Source organism: Astatotilapia calliptera, chromosome 15 (genome assembly GCF_900246225.1).
Source record: "Astatotilapia calliptera chromosome 15, fAstCal1.2, whole genome shotgun sequence".
In the NCBI taxonomy this organism is placed as follows: domain Eukaryota; kingdom Metazoa; phylum Chordata; class Actinopteri; order Cichliformes; family Cichlidae; genus Astatotilapia; species Astatotilapia calliptera.
The window spans coordinates 8830137-8855919 of NC_039316.1; the positions used below are offsets into that span (position 1 = coordinate 8830137).

A 25783-nucleotide genomic window follows, 5' to 3' on the forward strand; every position below is an offset into this window, starting at 1 on the left:
TGCTAGATTCCCCCCTGAGAGGAAAAGGGGGAGGATGAGAGAGCGAGAGAGAGGGACGCTTCTGCCATCTGTGTGTGACAGACTGAAGCTGATACCCCCCTCCTCTGGTTACACACACGCACACACTTGCCGTCTTATCTCACTTTGACGTACATACATCACAACCTCATCACGGCAGGTGGTGACGAGAAGAGGTGTGAGGCACGCTTGGCAGAGTCCAGCAGGGAACTTAGCGAAAACACACACACACAGACAGCAAATGGTTTATTCTACAGTACACATTTGATAATACAACACTATGTTTATGTCCCATAAATATTTCACACATTCTTCTTATCGTTGTGTTATGGGATGAAAGTTTGAATATTTAATAGCATCTGTTTGGATTATTTGGTAGTATATTCATGGAAATGAGTGAAGCAAAGCTTTGTATTGAGTGTATTTAAATAGTGCGAAATAAAATGTCGCTTTCATTATGTGAAAATTGCACCTTTCAGCAGGATCAGAAAGTTCTCATCAAAGGCCACCAAAGCAAATAAGTTTAAGACCTGTTTCTCTGTCTCTTTCTTTGTTCTTCAGAATGTGACAAGTTGAGGAAAGATGGTTTCCGGAGCTCCCAGTACTACTCTCAGGGTCCCACCTTCTCTGACCCCATTCAGTCCACCAGCAGCCTGCAGGATGACGGGGATGATGAAAATGATAAGAAGGTATACATAATCACAGTATGCATGTATACCCACCTAATTTAATGTATGCTTTCAAATGTAGCAGGTACAACAGGCTCTGCATTCTATTTGCATACAGGTGCAGAACACGTGCACAATAATTTAAATGGTGTTAGGCTCCCCTCTAGTGGCTGGAAAAAGAAGTGCTACCAAGTTTCAGTCTTGTCACATTGTGTAGCTTTCGGTCTTTCCATTTTTCTGTCTAATTTCTCAAATAAGGTGAGCGTGATCAGTACTGGGCAAAAGTCTTGAGCCATCCATCATTTCTTTATTTTTTTTTCCTAAGGCGCCAGACTTTCTTGTAATTTTTTTGAAGTGGTCTTGAGCAATAGTTTCTGAAGGTTTTTCAAAGGTTTTCTCAGGAAATTGGCTGCTTTTTTACTTGTTTTCATTCCAGCCCAGTCACTCTGACCTGTGAATCATTCACGCATTTAAAAAGACACCAAGCCTGTGTTCACATAACAGAGAACTTTGCTAATACATAAATACATAATTATTTCCAAGTCGTTTGTTGAATCTATGAAAAATATGAAAGATAACACAGAGATAAAGTACTTGGCATATTTCACCATGGTGTGAGGATACTGGAGAAGTAGAAGTGGCAGAAAAAGAGAATTTACAGCAGATGAACAAAATCTGAAAGTCATGTCATGAGCCCAGACCTCAGTATTATTGAAACAGTGTGGGATCATCTTGATATTTTTCCCAGAAAAAATATAACTAAGCAAGGGGTTCCTCTAAACATTTGCAGAGCATTGTAGAAGAAATGCACACTTGTTGACCACAGTTGTGGGGCCTGTGATTTTTCTGATGTCTATAAACACTTCAAGAAAGAAACTAAAGAAGAGAAACAGAAATTTGAGGCAGAAATAAAGACGGGTAGAAAAAAATTGACAAGAAAATGAATCCGAGACAAAAACTATTATTTCTTGCTCTTTTCATGTGACAGACAATTTGTGTGAAGTGAAGCGTAAATGGTCAGAAAGCTGCATATTTCTCATCTTCTCGTTTTTATTTCGAACACACACACAGTGTGATGTGAAGGGCACTCAAAAGGGTTAGTGGGTCTTTCACTGTGTTGTCCCTTGGAGCCCCTCGGTTTCATCCTCGCTTTGACCCCTGACTTCCATGTTGTCTTTCTAAACTGTCGCCTCCCATCTCTTGTTTGTCCTCCTGTTTTCTGCACACTCACCCCATCTCTTCAGCTCAAGCCAATCCCCCTCTGCCCTGCCTTCCTTGCCACTTCTTCCACTGTTCTGCTGTTTGTCCCCCTCCTGCTCTCTTCCCCATCACTTCCTGTTGTACTGAGACCGCTGAGCCTAACTTTGCCTGACAGCAGCTTCTAAAGAAGAAACAGGGCTCCCGCTTGAGCCACAGCTATGCAAAGTAATAAGCCATGCTTGGAACCAAACTATTGCTGAGATGTTTTTAATATACATCCCCTCTCTTCACCTCCCCTTTTTGCTGCCCCCCATATTTACCCATCCATCCGTGCATTGTTTGTATGAATGCACTCTCAGTCAGGGGATAGGAAAAGTTTGAGTGATGCAGTAGTAATTGGTGGCAATCATCTGGATTTTGTAACTACCTATAATTACTACAATTTAGAATCATTTGGAAAAAGTGACACAAATGGCACTCACATCAACCTAAACAACATTGCTGCCATGCTCTGGACTAACTGCTCAACTTCAAGCCTGGACACTGGGGTAAAGCACCGCTGTCTGTTGCTTTCTGCCGTAAATTCACAATCCAGGGCCCTTAACGTGTCAGCACAGTTTACTGCATGAGTGATTCTCTCTCTGTGTCTCTCCCCACTGTTGCTCTGTAGCTTTTATCCTCCAATCTCCGACTGCTCTGTCAGTTCTCTGTGGCGGGTGTTTATTTGTGTGATTGTGTGTGCATGGTTGACCGTTTCCATTGGATAGGATGTTTACGGGGCCGCAAGCTTCTAAAGGTCACAGCAGTGTAATATATTAAAGTTTGTTCAGCTCATATTGGCACAATCTGTCATTTATGGTTCTGACTAGTAAATCCTATGATATTTATTTCCACTCACCTTTTATACCGTTATATAGACATTTATTCTTAGTAATAACTTTTATGCTTCGATCTGATGCTATTTTTATGTATTGCCTTTAGGGCTGCCACAAACGATTATTTTGATAGTCGACTAGTCACCGATTATTTTTGCGATTAGTCGACTAATCAGATCATCATCCATTGGACATACAGCTTATTGCACCAGCAGCATCTGGTCTTATATAACTATCATTAGCTTACAGCTTGAAGTGTTTGTGCTAACTAAAAATAAAGACAAGATGGTAGTTTATTAATTTTTAATGAAATTTGCAGATTGTTTCGGTGAAGTTTAATAAACTCCTTGCTTTCTAAAATATAACAGGACACCGGAGTATATTCTCCAGCGTCTCACACTTCTGATAATCAGCTGTCTGCTTGACAGTTTTAGCTGTGCAAAAACTATAACTTTAATCTCAGCCAAACCGATTTACTCAGGAACAAATAAAATACTAAAGAAAGCCAAACAATAACCTTTTTAAGTTATCTAAGTGACTTATATATATGTTTAACCTGACTAGCGAAAGACGGCGGTGGGTTTGAAAACGATTTGCCGGGAGTCCAGTGTTCTCACGGCTCTAGTTAGCCTTGCCCCCGCCTAGCTAACGAGCTAGTGGGTAACAGACGTCTCCGAAAACGTCAGAGCGCTTTTGAAAATATGTGGTGTCTTGATCAACTGAGCAGATATTTGAGGTTTACACAGCTACATTCTCGCCTGAAAATATGTTAAACGTTTATTTTGTGACCCAGAAAGAATAATAAGAGTAAAGTTAAAACTAAGTAGCTGCCGCCATTGTTGACAGCTGCGCTATGAATTCTGGGACACAGCTTCTTCTTCTTCGGGGTTTAACGGCAGCTGGCATCCTTGGACATGCAGTGCTGCCATCTTCTGTTTCAGTCCGTTATTACACTCTTAAATCCTACTACTCATTCCTGCGTCCTTTGTGATCTTACAAAGCTTCAAACGATAAATTAGTCGTCGACGATTTTAATAGTCGACATAATCGTGACTAGTCGACTAATCGTGGCAGCCCTAATTGCCTTTCATTGTGTCGCATCATGTTACCTCTTTCCTTGTTTCTTTCCTTTCCTCTCTTTCTAGTATTTCTTTCTTCAGCTTTACCCCTCATTAACATGTTATCTTTCTCTCAATCAGTCCACCGCTTCATCGCTGGAGGATGACAAATCTCAGCTCTCCATGAGGTCTCAGACGCCACAGGGCATGGGCGAAGGAGGGGAGGGGTCCGACCCTGACGGACAGGTGGTATGGAACAAGGCTGCCCTCCTCCCCACCCCAGAGGAGAAGATGAGGCGGGCAGCTCAGGCCGTACCCACAGACATAGTTGCCATCAATGTCACAGGTATGTCACACCTCATGACTTCATTCAGTCCGTCTCTCAACTGCTAGCAAGTAGCAACCATTCTTCATCGCCAGGTTGAGAACCAATGTCCCGATCCATCCGTAGCTCCATTTTTGTACAGTTTAATCGGCCTCATTCGTCCCTGGTGTCTCTTATTTTGCATTACCATCTCACTGACAGGCCTTTCGCTATTAAGGGAAATTTCTGACTTTTTTAGCAGTTTGATTGAGGTATCCGATGATAAAGAGAGTGTCAGCATGCTGACATGTCATGAGAAATTTGCATTTCAGTTTATTAGTTTAATTAGTTTTCACTGTTTCTGTTTACAAAAAAGAAAAAAAAAGTCACATATTTCCTTTAATCAACCTTCTGTGAATGAGTGATTGCAGAATAATAGAGAACTGTATCCAGTCATCCACAGATGGGGTCAAACTTGCACGTGGCACTCAACCATGTCTTCCTCCTCTATGTTACCTTCACTCCTCTCATCATGCCTCTTGCAGACTGACCTTTGCCTTCCTTTATGCATGCGTGAGCGTGTGTTTATGCCTGAAAGTCCTTTGACAGCTTATGCCAGGGTCAAGGCTTTTCATCGTCTTTGTGTCAGATCACTGGCTGTTTGACAGATAAACACTCGTACACAGCAAATTTGTGTCAACTCAGTTCCCCTGTTAGCGCGCCACATCTTTCAAGGTTTTCCGCCACTCATAGGTACACTTATCTTAAGATTTGTTCATGAGATTCTTTTGGAAGGAGTCCAGCGGTGGGATGGACTCGCAGATAAGATAAGATAAGATAAGATAAGATAAGATAAGATAGAACTTTATTAATCCCTCGGGTGGGTTCCTCTGGGAAATTCGATTTCCAAAAAAGCACAGCACCGACAGAAGTTACAGAGTTACAGAATATTATATATAACTCTCAGTTCAGCATCAACATCTATATTTTATTGTTACAGTTAATATATATGCAATCTACAGCCTTTTGACACTAATTAGCATTTAACGTGGTCCCTCGCCACACAAATCAGTGTTGTCACTTCAAATTAGTGGGAAAAAAGGAGTAAAACACCCACCGAGAGATCAGGGGCTTTGCCACTTTGGGAGGAATTTGTGATCGCAGCTATCCGCCCTTATATCGGTTTCTATTTCCCTGACGCCTGCAGGCTGTCACCAGCTAGTGAGATAGCAGAAAGAGCAGCAGTTCATAGCGACATATCACTCTTCCTTCAGGGAAACCGGACCCAGAGCGAGGAGATTATTGAGAAGCAGTTCATGTTTGCATGAGTACGTGTGTGAGTTTGAAAGCACCTTTCATCCCATATCTGTCCTTTCGCATGTTGAGCTTTGTGGTAAGAGCATGTACTTCTCATCTCACACATCTTACATCAATGTATGTTTATACCCCGTAATGGAAGTTTGCATAAAGGCCAGCCAAGGTTTTCTTTGTCAGACCCCTTCCTTTTGTTTTTGATTGGCATCACAGCCATTTTCTCTCCGTGGGTTGTAAAAGACACTTTGGCTGGTTGGTGAAAAAGTTCAGTTCACCCAAATAACACAATGCATTTTCTCAATTAGGCTAAACTTTCTCGTGTTGAAGAGGAAGATTCACATGCTTGCTGCACAACATGTTTTTGTGGATCACTCTTATCCCACCACTGAGCATAATCATACTTAACTAGAAAGTGTTAAACCTTTCTATTTTAATCCAGCTTTAGTTCAGAAAAATGCAGACTTTTTTTCAAGTCCAGTTAGTAGTTTGGATATGTTGGATATCCAGACATAAGAACGATTTTAGGTATTTAATATTTAGCATTTCTCAGGAATTGAATCAGAAGAATCAGAATCAAATAACTTGTTAATCCCAGAGGAAATTTTGTTCACATTTGCTACAAGACAGTAACTAACCAATTAAAGTACAAATTAAATGATATAATATTAATACAAAATATAACATAATGTCTCTAATAAATAAATATGAAAATAAATAAAGTTAAAATTCAGGTGCCTCTCTTATCATATTAACTTGATAAGGGGAATAGGTGTTGTAGTCTGTACTTACACTTGTGACGTCTCCTGTCATATTTTGCTATATTCTCATTTATTATTTGTTTAGAACAGTCTCCGGTTCCACACGAGGGGTTTCCAGTATGTGATTTTGCACCTTAATATAAATATAACAGAAATCCTCAAAGACACTCTTGAGTAATATCATCCTTTAAAAAAAAAAAAAAAAGCAATGCATTCATCCTTAAAAATAAATAAAAACTAAAATCTTAAGTTTTTAGAAGCACAAATCAGTTTGAGACTTAAAATAAAAGCAAGGAAAGAAAATGCTGATTTGTAATTTGGTTGAACTGACCTTAATATTTCCTGCCCTGTTGACGTTGCATGTCCAACTTGGAAAAAACAAAAACCCTCCGCATGTCTGTTGAGTTTGTTCCTTCTGACTAACCGACTGCTGTTTGCCTGTTTGTCCGCCTGCCTTGCTCTCGCCCTCCCGGCTACCAGGGGCAGTGTTTGACCGACAGGCGAGCATCCGGCGCTCCCTCATTAACACTGACACCGTGTCCCGCCGGCCCAAGAAGGTCAAACGCAGAAAGACTATATCAGGGCTGCCTGACAACATCAACCTGGAGCTAGGTATGGATCACTGTGGAGCTACATGTTGCCCTCTGCTGTCCACAGACCTGTCCCAACACGCTAGACAAGCATCTCTTCTTCCTTTCTTTACTGCCAGCAACCTTGTTCTCTATAGGTTTATGCTTTTATCACACATAACTGTGTACAGTTAGAAACTTGGCGAGCCCAGGAGGGTCAGACTGACTCAAGTGAGCTCACAGTGTTGGATAAAGGATGTGCAGCTGCTACAGCTGATGTCTACATTATCATTTGTCCTCATTCACTCTCCTCCACCCGAGGATCTGCAGCCAAGAACAAGTTATGAAATCATTTTTTGTAGTTCTGTTGTTTTTCTTGTCTTTTTGTTATACTGCTTAAAAAACTTCTAACATAACAGCAGAGTTTGCCAGTTCTGTCATATGGTAGAAGGTAACGTCAGACTTTGCTTCTGATTGGTTGATCATTTGGATCAACTTTCTGAAGTCCTTTTGTCTGTGATGTGTGTATATCTCTGTGTATATCTGTATAGTGTATGCTGGTAGCATAAGATTATTAATAAACTATCTATGAGACAACAAGCCCTGATCTCAGGTCGATAAGCCACCTTCACATGCTCTTTCTGAGCATTATCATCCTGTCCTACATTAGAAATGTAAAGATGCTGAGGTCCCCTCAGAGTTACTCAGCTGAGCCCAGTGTTAAGCGAGTACTAAGCTCACTAATCTGACACAGTGTTCTGCTGACAGCACCGCATGGCTAATGTTTATTTACACGTCATTGAGCTTCGGGATGACAGCACCATTTAAGGGAAATGTCATTGCTCTGTGCGATAACATCGCCCAGGCTGATAGGAAAAGAGCTTTAAAGTCTGGTTAGTGCCCAGCTGACAACACCCTCTGAATGTCATGATTACTGGGCCGGGATAATTGTCCCAGTGCTCCATCCCTCCCCTCTCCTTGCACCAGAGCTGCCTGCAAAGTAGACCTGCAGCTTAATCTATCGCAGCAGCAACAGCCGAGCTGTCAGTCCAGCTTTTAGCAAAGGAGGAGGAGAGTGTATGTGTGGTTCAGAGCGAATGGAGAGAGAGAGAGAGAGAGAGAAGAAAGGACGCAAGAGTGTGTATGTTTTGGAAGACGAGCATCAACAGTAGAAGCCACCACAGATGGGAGACACAGTAGACATCCTCTCTCGTTTTACGACTCAATCTTCAAACTGTTTGTTTATTAGCTGGTATGTTCAGTGTGCATCTTTCTGTTATGTGCATTTTATGTTTGTCCTTGTGCATGACAGGGCTGGCTTGGCATGCACACGTGTCTTCTTGTATGTCTGTGTTCCTATTTGTGTTTTTTTTGGGGGGGGGTTTCTCTGCCTAATGCTTAACCAGCTGCCTATCCTGGCACCCAAGGAGACTACTTCATTTTTCTATCTGATGTAGCCAGCGTAGGAGAAGCGTAGTAGCAGAGCCTCTATTCCTTCTCTCTGTCTCTCCTCATATCCTTTTCTCCATAATGAAGAAGACCAGAAGTTATTAACGTAAATCAGGTTACACCAAATCAAATTAATTAGCTTCCATGTGACCCAGTTTATCTGACATTCCAGCCAGAAGAGCAGAAAGGTTTGTGGCTGAAGAAGTTATAGCAAGGGGGGGGTAAAAGGTGGGGTAGCAGGAAGAGGAATCACATGTTGATATGTTTCTTTTTTCTTTTTCTTTTTTTTTTTGACAACAGCAAAAGGACACGGCGGAGATCTCCGGCCACATTCTATGTTCCTCCCTGGACAGTACTCCACACTTGGCCGTACTGGGAGTGTCAACTCAACTCTCCGACGTTCGGTGACCAGAGACTCGAGCTGTCAGACAGAAGAAGTAAAGATCGTGCCCCCGTCCATGAGAAGAATTCGAGCACAGAGAGGACAGGGAATCGCTGCTCAGATGGCTGGCATATCCGCTTCCTCTTCAACAGGAAGTATATCCATCTCCAGCAGCAACAGCTCTGGAATACTGATGCTGCCGCAGCATTTTAATGGAGACCCGTCGCGTTTTCACAGTCTGCCCCGACAGGGCGCAAGAGTGTCCCTCAGTGCCGATCCCATCTATAGCAGCACGCCCATCAAGTCAGAGGAACATCTGCAGAGGCAAATTGGAAAGCTTCAGGTCGACGATACTGTGGTACACATGAGAAACGCCCCGAGGACAGGAACTTTGCCCAGGCCCAAGTCCCAGGAGTTGAAGGGGACACTGTCCAGTGAGTGGGGCGGGGGTCCGGCATGTGTGGTTTCCCCTCATGCTGCTTATTCCACCTCGTTCATCCCCAATGCCACCATGTCCAGTTCTGCTGAGGTTATTACCCTTAACACCTCGAGCCAGCTCACCCAGTCCCCGGTCTCAGCTTACCCCGCAGCTCGAGCGCTCAGTCTGGCTTCTCCAACTAATGCTGACCCACTGATCTCTAGTCCAGCAGCCTTCACCCACAGCTCCACCTGCCCTGCCTTGGCCACGTCTACTCCTACTCACACAGCACAGGATAGTGGCCTGAAAGTCAGAGCACCTGCCAGTGAGTCAGGTCACTCTGACAGTAGCACCCACAGCCACAGCACCTTGGCCCCCACTCCACCATCTTGTCTGCCGGAGGAGAACTGGATCTACGACACACCAGAAAACGTGGTGGCTCCACACCGCACTCTGACCTCCAGTTGCTCCACTCCAATCAACCAGCTCTATGGCAGCCTGGATCAGTCCTCTAGGACCACTACTGATTCCAGCTCTCTTTACTCCCAGGACAATGATGGATACTACACCTCTATGCACCTGGACTCAGGCCTGCGCTCGCGCAGTCACGGTAGCGGGCACGGGGTGGCAGCTGGCCGGGCCACCAGACACAGCATGTACGAGTGCCGCGAGATGGCCAATCAGGAGGACTCTGGAAGCCTGTACAGTGACCGCTCGCTGTCACGCAGTATCTCCCTACGCAAATCCAAGAAGCCTCCCCTGCCACCAGCTCGCACGGATTCTCTCAGACGCAAGCCAGCTGCAAAAATGCCCCCCGGAGGCGTTAGCGCCATCAACGGTGCTAATGGGGAAAGGGGTACGACACTTAATGAAACTCTAATTGCAAGCTTGCAGCAGAGCCTGCAGATGGGGTTGAGAGGAGGGAAGGGAAAGGGTGCGTCGCCATCATCAACCTCTCACAGCCCAAGCAGCGATTATGATGACCCTTGGGTCCTCAGGCCGCGCAGTCACAGCAGCATCAGTGCAGGCAGCTCCGCAGCATCACTAGCAGCTAACGCAAACTGCGGCGGCGTGTCTAGTGTGTACTCTCTATGCCATGTGACACCTGCCCACAGTGACACCAGCAGCCTGCGCTCTGACTACGCCGACTCTTGGGGCTACTACATGGACTACCCTCGTAACAACTCGGACCAGGGGGAGCAGACACCCCCAGCCCATGCCGCAGATAACATGTCAGCCGGCGTTCACCCAGGAGTCTTACAGAATGGAGGAGGGATTCACAAAAGTCAGATCCCTGGAGCTCCAGGTCAGGAGCGAGAGGTGTCGGCGAAGCCCAAAGCTTCCACCTCCTCCCCAGACCGGGTGCATAGACTCACCTCGCCATCTAGTGGCTACTCCAGCCAGTCCAACACTCCCACAGCTGGAACCCCAGTGCCCGCCTTCGCCAGGTCCATGTCTCCCTCGGGCGGCCGGCCAAAACCCAAAGTCCCCGAGAGGAAGTCCTCTCTCCTCTCATCAGTTTCCATGTCCTCCTCTTCTACCTCCCTTTCCTCCAACACTTCAGACTCACTTAAGAGCAACGGTCCTCCTCCTCCACCACCACCTCTCCTCTTCTCCTCCTCCTCAACTCCCAACACCCCTCTCAGCCCACCTCCACCCTTCCCTCCCCCTCTACCGCCAAGCTCTAGCACAGCTTCCCTGACTCCTCCACCAGCTCCCCCATTGCCAACCACTCCCCAGGGAGGTTCTCTAAGCCTGAACTCTACTTGCTCCACCTCCCCGGAATTCCCTCCACCTCCATCCCCCGAGATGCTGATTCACCCGAGTTCATCTCCCAATGGGAGCTTCAGTCCCCCTCCTCCTCCACCACCCCCACCTCCTCCTCCTCCTCTGCTGGCTACTGTTACAGCTTCCTCCTCCCCATCTTTTAAGAAGGCACTAAATGATGCTCCTAAAGAGGCTCCTTCTAACAGTCCCACAAACTCACCTAAGCCCCTCATCACACCATTTGCACTTCAGAGCGTTCAGCTTCGTTCAGTCAAGCGACCAGAGAAGGAGATCACAGATGACAACAAAGCTGAGAAAACAGGGATGGACCTCCTTCAGGGGCTAAAGCCTCTGAGCCTGGATAGCTGTTACTCTCAGGAGCATTCCACTGTCTTACCCCTTTTGAACAGCTCTCTGGAAGCGGATTCCCATTATTCCTCACCATCGCCTGTGTCAAAGCTCCTGGAAGAGTTGTCACTGGATGACAGCATCACAGAGGACTCACCGGACATTGCCATCGTAAATGGAAAAGCTGATGATGAGAGTTACACACTTGTGAATGGGAATGAAAAAGAGGAGGCACTAGCATTGCCCAGTCCCGCACAGAGCCACGAAAGCTCTCCCATCAAGCAGAAGGCCCCACCCCCAGCAGTCTCCAAGAAGCCCAAATTTTCTCTTGTCCCACCAGTAAGCCCCCAAACAATAAATAAACTGTTTCCATCTCAGCAGGAAGAGACTAACATCCCCCAAACAGAAGACCAAGTAGATTCTCCGCGAAGACAAACAAAAGAAGAGGTGAAAGAGGGGGACGGTGAGCATCAGGAGGAGAGAGAAGACACTTTAGAGCATTTAGCAGAGCGCAAAGGAGCATTCACTGAAACCCGATACGAGTCTTGTATCACTACATCTGTTAGCAAGGAGACGAGTAATGCCTCTGGGCTTTATACCAATGGAGAGGCTGATGAAGAAGAGGAAGAGGACTGTGATGGGGCGAGCAGCACCACAGGGTCCATCAGCTCCAAGGACGACGAGGCAGGTGAGTCTGACTCGTAGTTTACTGAATATGTTTCCACAAAACAAACGCAGAAATGCAGAAACGGAAGCAGAAAGCCTTAATGTACTTATTTGCCAAAATCCTAAGAGGTTAGAAGTGATCCAGCAGACTGAGGGTTGTGCAATGGGTTCCTTTGAGCTGCTGTAAAATTTATTTTGCCCCTAAGCAAGCGAGCTAAACTTGAAGGCAGAAGCTTTTAAAGGTTTGAAAAGTGTGAAAACGAAGCGGGAGCGACGGCTTATCACTGGGACAGCAGCTCTGCAGCCTCGTGCAATCATCCCGCTTACTCTTTATTCTACTCCTCCTTCTATATTTTGTATGCGGAGATCTCTTTTGGCTGCTGTCCCCCTTCTTTTTTTTGTCCCCCCTCCCACATTGCTGCACACGTACACACACCTCAGCCTCCGCTGTCTACTCGAGTCCTCTCCACCATCCATCCTTCTCTTCTGTCCAAATATTCATTTTTGCCCCTCTGCCTTTTCTCTTGCTCTCTCTCTCTCTTTTTGTGTTAATCGCTCAGCCCGTGTTTTTCCTACTCAGCTGTCCTTCTGTCCCACTCCCGCTCTGAGTTAAGGGAAGGGGGGTAAGTATCCCAAAGGAGATGCTTTATGTGGTTGGAGGGACAGGGGGGAGGGGCCCGGTCGTATCGGAGGGGAGGGGAACGGATCTGGTAAGGGGATGAAGGGGAGGATGGGGAGAGCGTAAAGTGAGACTGCCTGCAGCGGCTCAGGCAGTCGAAGCTCAGACGTGAGCGCGGAGGTTAAGAGGAAGAGGAGGAGGAGGAGGGGGGAAAAAGCTAAACTAGAGGAAATGAAAGAAGAGGAATATCTAGAGAGGGAAAAAAATGTAAGGAGACAGTTGGACATCTCCTCCGTACGACTTCAGATTTCATAGGCGGCCAGGTTAATGCGACAGGATGGATGTAGGAGTGTGTGCTCCCTAAAAGTCTGCTCTCTTCTGACTGTGTTGGATGTAAATTGTATATCCCCCCTGACCTCAGGTGACGTCTTTGAATCCAGTACGGCCGAGTCGTCTCCAGCCCCGTCAGCAAACGGGGCGTCCGAGAAGAGCATGGTAACCCCGACTCCCACGCGACCCCGAACCACAGAGGACCTCTTCGCCGCCATTCACAGGTACGACGATGCACTCGTCTAATGTCCTTGTCGCCCTGCTCATTTTTAGAGCACCACAGCAACTTATTTTCTCCTCACCCACCTCGGCTCTGGATACATAATTTATTTCCCCGATCTAGTCCTGCTTCCTATTATTCCTACTTTTCTTTCCTCTCCACCTGCCCTCTCTGTCATTCCTGCTTTTCCAACATCCTCATAAACCACAGTGTCACCCTTGATTTGTGTTTTTCAGTCATCCCCCACTCTCTGCCCTCCACCTCTCAGTCATAACTTTATCCAGCATTATCCCATACAGAAGAGTACACATCTGTCAGAAAGCCGATCTCTGGCCAGTGAAGGGCTGTGAAGCATGAAGGCAATGGTTAATTTGTATACTAAGCGTTTGTGAGTGTAGTTAGATTACAATTGCTCATTTTTAGCAAGAAAAAAGAAAGAAGGGGAAAAAAGGCTGTTGCTTCATCCATAATTTACTACTCGACACCCTCTGGTCCTAATCTGGGTTAGAGGCCACTGGAGACATTTCTCATTCTCCGTTTCTCCGTCTACACGCCGCTCCGCCGTCTCTGACATATACTGCATACGTGCTCTTGTGACTGAAGGCGGCACAGGCATAAATTTCTCATGCAGCCCGCCAGTTTGGGTTTCGCGGTCACGTGCAACAGCAGCAGCAGCATTGGGGAGTTCTCTTAAGCGTCCCAGGATTTCATTTTGCTGTATTTATGGTCCCCACGTCACGTGTGCATGTATCATTTATTGCGCTGCCTAATTAAACGTGAATATTGTGTAAGCGTGTGTGCGTTTGTAGTCAAGGCAGCATTTGTTTACCACTCTCCTCCTCCTCCATCTATCGCACCCTCACAGCGTGGGAGATATAGAATAATTTTGCAGATTTGGGAAGTGATGACCGTTTCCCAGCGGTGCTGTTAAAACTAAAGAAGATCCCTCAAACAAAAGAATGAACTAGCACAAATTCAATCTGCAAAAAGTGCCCTAAACTGTAAATTCAATCGAGAACTGTTCAAGGGTGGAAGCACCGGGTATTAACTGTAACACCCCTGTAATACCACCTGCCCAGTTCTTTTTGTTTTTATTTTCGTTCACCTTCACGTTCCCCCGTCCTTTCTCTCTCACTGTCTGTGAAATCAGAGTAATAAAAGCCTCGAGTTGAAATTCCTTCACAGCAGCGGCCGAAAACACAAGTTCGTTGTGAGAGAAATCCTCCAAACCGAATGTAATCCAGCCAGCAGAAAGAAATCGATCCATTGCAGCCATGCTTATATTGCCTCCTTGTTTACCTCTATAACTGGGATTGGCACCTGCGCTCTCTGTTTGGATGTGCACGCACGTGGGATTGTGCGTGAGAAAAGTCTTATGTAATGCTGATGGGCTAATGTGGAAAGGGAGCTCACAGCGGATGACGCTAGATGGAGGTTGAATTTAGGGCACAGACATATTTTGCAGCGTTAGATTCTCACACAAACCATTTCCATCCCTTCAGTCCTCCCTCGCACTTTTTTGACCTTCACACAGCGCTGTACATCCCCACAGGTTATTTGCCCTTTAGGGAAGATTTCCCTCCAACGATCTAATCTGAGGATTAAAGAATTTTGTCTCCCTTATCACAGAATGTGTAGTTGTAATTCCGTTAATCATGTTTCTCCTCTCTTCTTCCACTGTGCAGAGAGGGAATGGGTGCAGTGTTTCTAGAGAGGTGCGTAGTGGCAAGTAGCCCCTTTCCTTTAATTAGCGAGCCTTGTTTTCACCACCGCCACGCTGATGCTGCCTTGGGATTAGCAGCAGTAATCCCTCGGTGCAACCCGCCACCCCCGGTATCACAGACACGGATTAATAAGGCTGTTTTCGCCTCAAGCCCTAACGCCTCCTAATTCTGCCAGTTGCAGCTTTTATTGCCATGCTTTGGTGCAGGAGTTATCAACACTCAAGGATGAGTGGTGCAGCAGACTATGCTGATACCGACCACAACAACCACCAACCGCCTCCTGCTGAGAGGAGGCCGCCTCGTCCTCATGTGATTAAAACAGCTCTGGGCGCTTTCCTCAGTTTGTTTTGTGCCGCGTCTGAGCTTTCATGCAGCGTTGCAGCTTCTGCAGCTTCTGCTGTAAAACCTCACCGAATTTCTTTTAACCTGAAATGTGTAACTCTTCTTCTTCTGCTCCTTAGCCCTGGTTTGTTTCCGAGATACGCCGCCATGTTTGTTTGCTGGGGGCAGTGCTGACATATGGCAAATTTGGGACAAAGATTTGTGGAACGTGGGCAGCAGAGTTTTAAATGTAATCTTTTTTTTTAAGCTGCAGCACAAACATCAAAAAGAGTGGGCTTACATGTGTGAAATCCCGTGGATGAATAGTTAAATCTGAGCTCATTGCTCCCTGACAACACTGCCCCAGTAACTTAGTCCTGTATTTTGCTCTGTCGAGTCAGCATTTATTTGCCCTAAAATAATTTGATCAGCCGTGCTTCCGCTCGCTCACTCAGCAGAATTCCTCAAGACTATTTTAAAATCATCTTTTCTTCCACAGGTCAAAGCGCAAGGTCCTGGGTCGCAAGGAGTCCGAGGAAGACAAGACCCGGCCTGGGAGCCACTCGCAATCTCCACCCACCACCCCGACGAGCCTGTCTCCAGGGATGACGTCGTCGTTGCCCCGTCAGTCGGGATCCATCCAGCGCAATCTCCGCAAGTCCTCAACCAGCAGCGACACCTTCAAGGCACTTCTCCTGAAAAAGGGAAGCCGCTCTGAGACCAGTTTCAGGATGTCTGCTGCCGAAATGCTTCGTTCCACTGACCCACGCTCCCAGCGAACGCGCTCCGAATCGGCACTGGACTCCCCCACTGCTTCTCCCTCCTCACCGATGGCCCTGCACAGCCCGGCCGGTTCCCCGGGCCGGGGTAAGAGGGCAGCTGACGAGCGGGGCCGTTATGATGTCTTTACCCTGTCCTCGCCGACTTCGTCGCCCTTTTCAATGGGCGGATTTAAGTACGGGCGCTCTCGGACGCCGCCCTCAGCTGCCAGCAGCAAGTACAACGCCCGCAGCCGAATCCTCAGCAGCCCGATGACAGTAATCTGCGAGCGGGACGGGGAACTGGCTGAGAGCGAGTACGGAGACACGGCAGAAAGTCTGTCTCAGCCAGCAGCTCAGGCTGTCCCTGTGCTCAAAGACTCCAATGGCACTTTATCCGAAGAAAGCAGAAGTTAAAAGAGCAGGAGCCGCCCCTTAGCTTTGGGGAGCTGAACTTATTCGTTGTAACCAGGCAGGGAGCTGGAAGAGGAGCCCAACACAAGGCCCTCTAGAGACACCTTCCTGAGCTCCACCCCCGCCCCTCTGAGGGAGTGGACATGTCTGGTCCTGATGCGGGACCTGGATGCAGCTCCATCACGGACCGGACAGAGCGCAGTCTGAAGCAGAGAAGTGGACCTGCTCCAGCTTTTTAAGACTGCCATGATTCTCATTCTTTCCTTCGTTTGGTGATTCACCTTTTTTTGTTCAAAGAATAGTGTTTCTTTTAGACCTGGTGTTCCTAGTTTTGTTTGCCTTTTTTTTTTTTTTTGTTTTCTTTCTAACTTCATCCCGCAGGAGTCCTTTTAGTTTCACCAAAGGACTAAAAGTTAAGATGGCAAACTTAAGTGAATTGAAGGAATGGAGAAGTCACTGACTGTTCGCTTAACTTTGCTGCTGTGGTGCTACGTAGCTAGGAGAGAGTGGAATGTAAAAGTGTGCGGGAGGCTCGCCTGTTTTCAGTTTCTGCTTTTCCTCTGCTGGCTGTGGGAAGTGTTTGAGAGCACCGTGGCTTGCAAGTGTCGGCTTCAAACAGCCAATCAATATGTGGAACGGGCGCGAGGACGTGGTACAGCAGGTGGCTCCGCGGTACAACTTCATCTACGGTTACCACTCTTTGATCGGTGGTTTTAGTTTGCAGAGCTGGTGTGTTCAGGGGTCCATAGGAAGTGCAGAGGGCTCAGTGCTGCCACCTAGTGACAGGGAACAGTGTGGAAAAATTGTTGGGGGATACGAAGGTTCAACCAAAACATCAAAATTACTCTCTGAAAAGGCTCATAAAAGTTAGTTTGTAGAATTTGCACTGTGCACAGTTTTTTTTTCTTGGTGAATTAAAAAAAAATGTTTTAATAAACCAATTACATCATGTCATGTCACGTGTTTGGAAGTTAAGTAAGAAATGATAACATTAGAGTAAAAGAATATTTTATTATCTTTTAGTGATCGTGTGGGTTACCAAAGAGCTTGAAAAATGAAACGGAGTTGGACGTGACAGCAATCCGATAGTCTGACACCCCCGTGCATACGCTCCGAGAAGATCCACCAGACCCTGTGGGGGCAGATTTCTAAATAATTTCTATAATGCTGTTGACCTTTCTGTTTATCCTTTTGCAGTTTTATATGGTTCTATATGTAAATAAATAGAGAATTGAGTTTTAAGTCACACTTGACCTATTTTCAAAGACTTTGTACATTTTTTTTTAGAACCCTCTGTTTGCTGAAAGGGAGTGGTTTCCTTTTTCGTAGATTATTTATTTTCACATAGGAGGGCGTCGGTATGGTTTAACTGGTCAGAGTCAGCTGACGGGTGGTTGAGGCACAGGAAAGAGAGGTTAGGGGTTAACCAGAGAAATCAAAAAGCCACATTTAGCTGGCTGACCCCAGCGAGCCGTTATTCTGTTAAAGACGCATCAAAAAGATAATATCAATTTTAACCAGCCTTTAATCTGAAGTCATGCCACACTGGTGCTCACGGCTGAATAAACGTGGTGACAGTCGTGAGACTTCATAACCTCCTAACAGCCATAACAGCCTGTGTGTTAATCACCTGTGACCAAATAATGTGTCTCCCAGAGCCCACCAGGCTGTGATTGAGCGCTCCTGAAAGCATCTGTGCTTGTGAAAAGACAGAGAGGACAGAAGAAGTAGTGGGAGTGGAGCTGAAGGCAGGCTGCTAACGCTCTCGTGTATGTCTGTGTAATAAAAACAAGGTGATATTTAAAGAACGCATCTCTGTGTCATTTCTCTCTCTCTCTGTGTGTGTGTGTGTGTGTGTGTGCGTGCGTGCGTGCGTGCGTGCGTGTGAGAGATTCACGGCCATCTGCCTGCTCAACACCCCAAATCACAGCCTCATTAGCGCCGTCGCCATGGCACCCACACTCGTCCGTCATCTGGAAAACTCCCATTATTCACCCTGCTCCTTCTGCAAGGGTCATCACTTATATTCCTTCTGGACATCCTATTAGGACACACTAGGTTAGAGCCTCTCGCGTGACTCCCAGTTAGCGCTGAGCCATCCAGACAGGACGCTGCAACTTCTCAATATTCCTGCATCAACGTCCTGCAGAGAGACACCTATAAATACCATTGCGCCACTGGCCCGTCAGTCTTCTCAGGGGAACAGAAACGCAGACAGTGTCTTAGTATTTTAAATGAAGCCCCGTCACCTCTGATTCAGCAGCCACCTGCCCTCTGACGCAGCGTCCATCTGGCTGCGAGACAGGAATCAATATGAACTCCCCGCAGCTATAATCACACTATTGACACTTCACCGCTTCCCCTCGTCTTTTTACATTCAAGACCACTCAATGGAGAGTGTTTATAAGTCATGGCAAATAAAGCAGGGCTGATCGCAGGGAGGCCAGGAATAGTAACCACATGTGTTTAGGCTGGAGAACAGAGTGCTGCTTCACTTATTAAACATCTAGCTTTTTTGCACTTGATTCCACACAGAAAGACTCCGGTCAGATGGGGGAATCAAACCAGGACCTTCTTGCTGTGAGGCAATAGTGCTAACCACCGTTTTCATGCTAATAATTTTCACATGGATTCAAATCCAGGTTGGGACCTTTCTGTGTGGAGTTGTTGGAGCGTGTTCTCTCCGGTTACTCTGGCTTCATCACAATCCAAAGACGTGCATGTTGGGTAATTTGGTTAGTCTAAACTGACCATAGGTGTGACTGAATGTGTTAGACCTATGTGTGTACCCCCACCTTTCGTCATATGACAGCTGGGATAGACTCCAGCACCTTCTCAAATCTGGATAAGTGAAGAAAGGTGGATGGACTGATTTGGAGGGCATAAAATTTTACAATGTGAAAGTATTTAAAGATTCCAACAAGAATGCTATTTAAAAAAAAGCATAATAGTAGAAGAAAGTGTTTTAATCAAGCTAAATACTTAGTTTATCCACTTTAACTCATAAGGGCTTAAACCACAGAAGAAAACAGTTTTTGGGGACCCACTTACAGCAGCTATGTAAACTCCCTTCACCCAAACCTTTCCAATACTGGTGTTTAGGTGTTTCTGTCTGAACTGTGTTAAACTCTAGCATTCATTCACCAGTCAGCTGAGCCAAAGTACTATAGTTAATGAATGGCAGGAGTTATATTAATCTCAAAGACAAAGAGTTCTTACATGTGCATTATGAGATATGAATACTACATCCACACAGTTTCTGTTGCGTCCATACTGAACAGTAAATTTCTCCAGTTAATCTCACCAGAAAATGAAAGTACTTTCACATCATCAGCTCTAGTCTCCGCCAGGCTGGAGGGGAGGAGATAAAATTAAAATACAAAACTGTGGTGTTTAGATTAAAACAGTGAGCCTCATTATACCGATCCCCTCCACAGCATGTTTCGCTTTGCTGAGCACGGCCAACGAGATCAATATGCGTGTGTGTATGCATGAACAGAGGATAAAAAAATACATAATTTCTGCTGAGTGTGTGAACATGATATTGGGAACAATTCTGCCACAAATAAAATGAGTGACTCAGCAGACATCGGGCTGAGAGCGACGAGGGCGCGAGAGGAGACGTGAGGTGAGGTGAGGAAGGGCGAAGTGAGCCGCGGCTGACAAACGATCGATACGAGCGCCGAGGACGATCCAGATTTTATCTGTTACTGAACACGTGAAACTGGAATCTGACTGAAAAAGCCCAGCAGGAAATACAAATGACAAATACTTAAACGCACATTTATGATCCGAATAATGGTTTAATCATGAGTTATTGATTAGATAAGACAATTTACATTATGTAAACTTTCAAATTTCCCAATATTCTTATCAGTGCATTGCTCGTGCCATCATTCTTCATCCGAGTACTACTATGAGTAATAAACACACACACACACACACACACACTTAATGATTATATGAAGATATAAAAGAAAAAAGGCACATTTTTATTAGCTCTCTGTCAATATTAAACCAAAAATGGTCAGTCTGAGCAATTGAGCACAAAGCTGGTTAAACACACATTTATATTCATTGACAAAAATGACAGCTTATGAGACGTGTTGCGACGGGCCCAGCCATTCATCACAATGGATGCATATGCGGTCGCAGTGGCAGTAAGTGAGGCCTGAGAGCAGATAAACTGAGATTTACCGACGCTCGGCCGCTTGCCAGGCAGAGTCACCTTCCCAGAGCTGACTGACAACACAAACCTTCTGCTAAACTGTGCAGCTGATCTACAAAGTCAAAATATGTTTAATGCTTAATCCCTTGCACTTGATCCCTCTGGTCATAATGGATTTGATGCGATCCCTTTCTTAATGCGACTCAAATCCAAGTACCAGGAGACACATTTTCACAGGCTGAACTCGTGGCGTGTGCAAATATTATACTCCAAAGTTCAGTGAAAACAAATATGAGGCTTCTGCACTTTTAGATGCACTGATAATTTTTGTGTAGATTTATTTATTTATTTTTTTTATGGACTGCGAGTCCTCACTAAACTGCAAAAAACTATTTTTCCCCCCATTTTGACTGCTGATTCACGTAACTCTAACTGACAAAGCCTCACAGTTGCATCTAATAGCCGTCAGACTGCACTTTTACACACAGCGATGACTGGATTTATCTGTGTTTTAATGTCCATAAAGGCACTAGTATTATTTTAGGACTGACTTAAAAACCCAACTACGAACATTTCCTTTGCTTTCTTTGTTTCCTACACACAGTCCTGTCACATCAATATGCGAGTGTAAACAAGTAGCAGTTAGTTGCCATGTTATTTGAACATTTTTCACAGCAAAGGCTTCGACTTGACGTTGCAGGAAAAAGCAGCTGAAACTGTTTGTTTGAAATTGTGTTTCATGATTATGGGTTAACTGTTTTCACTAAGTCTTCCAACAAGACCTGCAGGAAAGACTATATATATATATTCTGGTTTACTTTTTAAAGTCTCACATATTCTGAGTGCAGCCAGTGATCCTAAAATAGATATATTTATGGTGTCAGCATGACTTAAACAGATCTTTGTTGATGGAAACATCTGATGACACGGCAAATCTAAGCAGCGTCGCCTGAGTGACACGTGGCTGCTCTCACCTGCTAGTGTGGGAGTGTAAATGAAAAGCAAGAAGCTTCGTGTCCGTCGCACACAGGAAAGGTACACAGTGTGCTCCCACAGTGAGCCAGCCTACACTGCCCCCCCTGGACCCGGCTCACACTGTGAATGTTATCAGTCACATGGGTGCTGTCCCTGCCCTGTCAGGCGCAAACATCTGCTGTGAAAAAGGAGGTTAGCAACATGCACAATCAAAAGCCTAAAATTAGTGTATTTTGAAAATATTCATTAAAAAAATATATATTTTTTTTAATTAAGACGTACTTGTGGGGTTTTCCGTTAACATAAGAAACATTTTCTTGACTACTTGGCTCCACCTGCTGGTTATATTGCTTCACATGGCCGACAGGACCTCTAGTTGTCGTGTAATTAGTCTCCTTATCAAGTTTTTCAGTGAGTAATCAGTAACTTTTAGTGTAAGTAACAAATCTAACTTTTGTTTCTGGTCAAACAGAAATGTATCAAATCATCACATTTAAATTCCCTTCACTAACATTTTGATAGGATAGAGTGACCCAGGAACGCTCTACTGCTCCTCTTCGTTCTTGAGGATCCAAACCTCATTCCTGCGGTTGGTCAGTTTGAAAGGGCTGTCGTACCCGGCTACGTAGTACGGTTTCTCGATGTATTGGACTCCATCCCTCTTCAGACTTTCCATAAGCTTCAGCAGCTCTTCACGCTTCATGTTATCATTGGAGAAACCACCGTATGTCCTGGAGGAATAGACAAAAGATTGATTTCTTTCTTCTTCTTTTTTTTTAAAGAAAAAAAAACTAAACCACTCATGGCTGATCACTGTATTTGTTTTGGACTTTCACAAAATAAACAATCCAAAGTCTAACCTGGCGGCTCTGTTTGTACCCTACCTGACATACACCGTCAACTCCTTCCTGTGCTCTATAAACACCTCGGGCTCGTTGGGCTCGGGTGGAGTGGCCTGATGCTCCTCTGGGATGTAGAAGGATACGGTGAACTGAGATTCACATGCAGGGCCGGCCCCGGGTTTCACGTAGCACGTCACGGGGGCCGTCATCTCCACTTTGGCCTCTATAGAACCAGCAAGAAAGGAGGTTCTTTTGTTGAAAAGAAAAAAAAAAAAAAAAAAAAAAAAAAAAAAGAGTAGCCGCACATGCCAAACATGATGATGATGATGATAATAGGGCTGAAATATAACCAGCTTGTGTAAGATTTACAGATGTTAAATTTCCTAAACGAACTATCAGTCACCAGCTGGTGAATCGAAACTTTGGTGAATGGTGACAGCTGTACAGATGGTTGGGCTGTAACCACGATGTGCGCCAGATGAATGGGATTAAACGCCATGTTTACAGATCACAATCTCCTTATGCTGCTGACCTCAGGAGCCAGCAACACAAACAATATATATTCTCATAAATATTGCTGCAAACTGCTGAGCAAGGCAAAAGTAAGACAGGAGGAACTGTTGCAAAGTGCTGAGCAGGAACGAAAGTGCACTTTCTCCGACTTTTCCATCCATTGATGCCTTGGAACCCCAGTTCTCTGTAAATTTATTGTGCAACATTAAAATACTGCCATTGTGACGTGTAGGTTTTGTAACAGATTTGCCACAGCGCCACAAAATAAAACTCGCACAGCCTCAGCAACACAGGCTCAGCTTACCTTGTGTGAAGGTGATAGCAGTAACATGAAACTCACTGTTTTTATTGTTGCCTTGGATGTAGTTGAAGAGTCTACGGAAGCCAGTAGACAAGGCTGCTTCCAGCTGCATCCCGCTCACAGAGGTGCTCACCCACTTAGTGGGCTGGTAGGTGCGGATTTCATAGTCCTGTCCCTGCCACACACAGGCGCACAATGAGGATGACAATTGATTATTAATGAGCAATTTTAAAAAATATCCAAGATTATGTATACAAAATACCTCGAAACTGTGAAAAAGACAATCCCATTTTTTCTTCAAATGTGTGTTACAACAAAAATATGACTCATTTAGCCACAAATCTAGAAAACTGGAGTTGTGTGAAAAAAATTGCTGTGTGAAAATTTCACACAGCAAACATAACACAATGATTTGCAAAACTCATAAAAGCATATTTTCATTACAATAGAACAGAAAAAATATATCAAATGCTGAAACTGAGAAAATATAAAACTTTTAAGAAAAACATTGGCTCATTTTGAATTTGATGGCTGCAACATGTTTCAAGGTGGTGTTGGTGGTGTTAAAAAGTAACATCTGGAGGAAAATTTTGCACTAATTAGGTTAACTGTCAGCACATCAGTAACATGACACAGAATAAAAAGAACATCTAAGACTTTAAATATCTCATCATCTACAATACATAATATCAAAAAAATCTCAGAATCTGGAGAAATCTCCATGCGCACGAGAAAAGGCCCCAAAATCAATTCTGGATTCTTGTGAGGTTTGTGCTCTCGGGCAGCATTGCTTTAAAAACAGGCACGAGTCTGTCATGGAAATCACTGCATGGACTCAGGAGCCCTTCCATAAATCACTGTCTATGAACACGGTTCACTATCCATGAATATATATATGAAACATGATCCAGAAACACTACCTTCTTCTCTGGGCCAACGTTCATTTAAAATGCACTAAAGCAAAATGGAAAATTTCTGTTGTCAGACATTTCTTTTGTCTGCCCCTCCTGTAGTTCCACCCCCGCTGTATATACAGGTTTTAGAATAACACATACAGCTTATCCAGCGTATACAGCTGGCATCCAGATGATGCCAGCTGTATACGTGCTATTATGAAGCTGTGCTATTACAATAGCACAGCTTCATTACAGAAGAGTCTGGGTGTGAACTGACCTGCCTGCAGTTCACACATTTCACCACTTGAAAATATTTAGCTCGTTATGAAATTAATAATGCAACAAAAAAAGGGCCGTTAATCAGTTACAAATCTTATATCAGACAAGACTTTCTCGAATTGGTCTTTATTCTTGTTTATATTTAGCACAAACATCTGGATGATCTACTGGATAAATTCAGCATCACAAGAACTAAAAAATCAAAAAGTGGAAATATGCATAACGCAGTGCACACACGACACAGGGGTTAATAGTTTAACCAAGTTTACTGTGGTTTCTTCTGCTGTCAACTGAACATCAAGCACTCATTTGATGCACATCACCCTGTTGTCCCGTGACAGTGGGGACAAGCTCAGACCAAAGGTCCAATATTCTGTTTTATGAGCTAAACTGCAGAGCACTTACCTTTTTCTCCTCTGCAGTGAATTTCGGATTCTGCAGACCAGTTGAGAACAACACTTGTCCCACAGCTTTCAGCATGACTGATGATCCAAACCTCCTTTTCCAAGGATAAGACAGAAGCAAACTCAGCTTTCCAGCCGCTGCAAAGTTAAACAATAATGTAAAACCGCGCATCTTAGGTTATTCAACAACTTCCTACAAATGCAATCGCTTTTTTTTCTTATTTCGGTGGACGTGTAGCTTTTTATCAAAACACAGCAAAATTATTTTTTTTACAGTAAAATAATAACATATAAAGATAGAAAAAGACATAATTACCAGTCAACTCGAGTGTTTGGTAACCGATGTCTGGGCGAACAAGGTGTGTGCTGTTAGGAGCGCTTGTTTTCGTAACATCTCTTCCTGTTACATAAATGCGCATTTTGATTGGCGGACCGATTGTCTTGTCACAATAGGACACGCCCCGAGTAAATACAAGCCTTCTCTTGGAAAGTTCAACTTCAGCTTGAATTTAAACCGGTTTGGCATGAATGTGTACACCCTTTCGTACCAAAAAGTGATTTCCGTGTGTGTTTGTGTGTTATTTAATGTCTAATGTCTTTGCTTATATTAGTATACAGGCTGTGGTCAACAGGCTTTATAAAAGGGTTTATATGTAAAATAAAGAAATGACCTGTTTTGAAAGTATCCTTGTCCTTATTATTATACATACTGTGCTCTACATTGTAATCAGCTCAGTCCTTTCTAGCCACTTACAAAGTTTTTATAGAACTATGTTTTATTTGTTGCAATTTCTGCTTAACATCATGTAGACTTTTTATCATGACAAATCAATTATATATGAAGTCATTTACAACAATTCTTCTACTAGAAATATATAGATTTTTAAACCAGTTACTGAAACTTTGCATCTGTTTGATTATTTCTTTCATAACTCATAAGTTTTCCTGTATACATTTATTTCAGTACAGGTTTTACATCCAATTTTATTTTAATTTCAGTTTAACAGCAACAATTTTCACATCTACTTTTAGTAATCTATAATAACCTTCTACTCTAATTGGTTGGGATGTATTATTTTGATGTAAGATAATGAAATGATAACGTGCCTGGAAAATTCCAGTGAAATAAGATTTTATTGTGTTCAGAGTTGAAGGTAAAAGAGTAAAAGACAATGTTTCTCTTGTGTAATGTGTAAAAAGCAGCAGAACTGTGAGGACAATTTGC

At 44.5% G+C, this 25783-nt stretch overlaps 2 protein-coding genes across 11 annotated transcripts in view; one reads left to right on the forward strand and one right to left on the reverse strand.

Annotated features, from left to right (window-relative positions):
• nhsl1b (NHS-like 1b) overlaps positions 1 to 17985 on the forward strand; it is a 101570-nt gene extending 83585 nt beyond the window's left edge. For 5 of the 10 annotated variants that reach the window (XM_026142744.1, XM_026142747.1, XM_026142750.1 and 2 more), the window contains exons 3-9: positions 580 to 707; positions 3961 to 4165; positions 6676 to 6807; positions 8514 to 11816; positions 12835 to 12967; positions 14649 to 14678; positions 15508 to 17985. In XM_026142744.1, coding sequence (XP_025998529.1) covers positions 580 to 707; positions 3961 to 4165; positions 6676 to 6807; positions 8514 to 11816; positions 12835 to 12967; positions 14649 to 14678; positions 15508 to 16183 — 4607 coding nt within the window. In that variant the 3' untranslated portion in view covers positions 16184 to 17985. The other 5 variants (XM_026142746.1, XM_026142752.1, XM_026142751.1 and 2 more) reach the window with 4 other exon arrangements.
• A 1978-nt stretch (positions 17986 to 19963) lies between these two features.
• On the reverse strand, positions 19964 to 25008 carry hebp2 (heme binding protein 2). Its single transcript, XM_026142756.1, has 5 exons — positions 24875 to 25008; positions 24560 to 24696; positions 23019 to 23154; positions 22208 to 22388; positions 19964 to 22054 (listed from the first exon to the last, which is right to left on the reverse strand). The coding sequence occupies exons 1-5, from the start codon at positions 24975 to 24977 to the stop codon at positions 21868 to 21870; spliced, it is 744 nt and encodes a 247-aa protein (XP_025998541.1). The 5' UTR covers positions 24978 to 25008; the 3' UTR covers positions 19964 to 21867.
• Between the last annotated feature and the right edge of the window lie 775 nt (positions 25009 to 25783).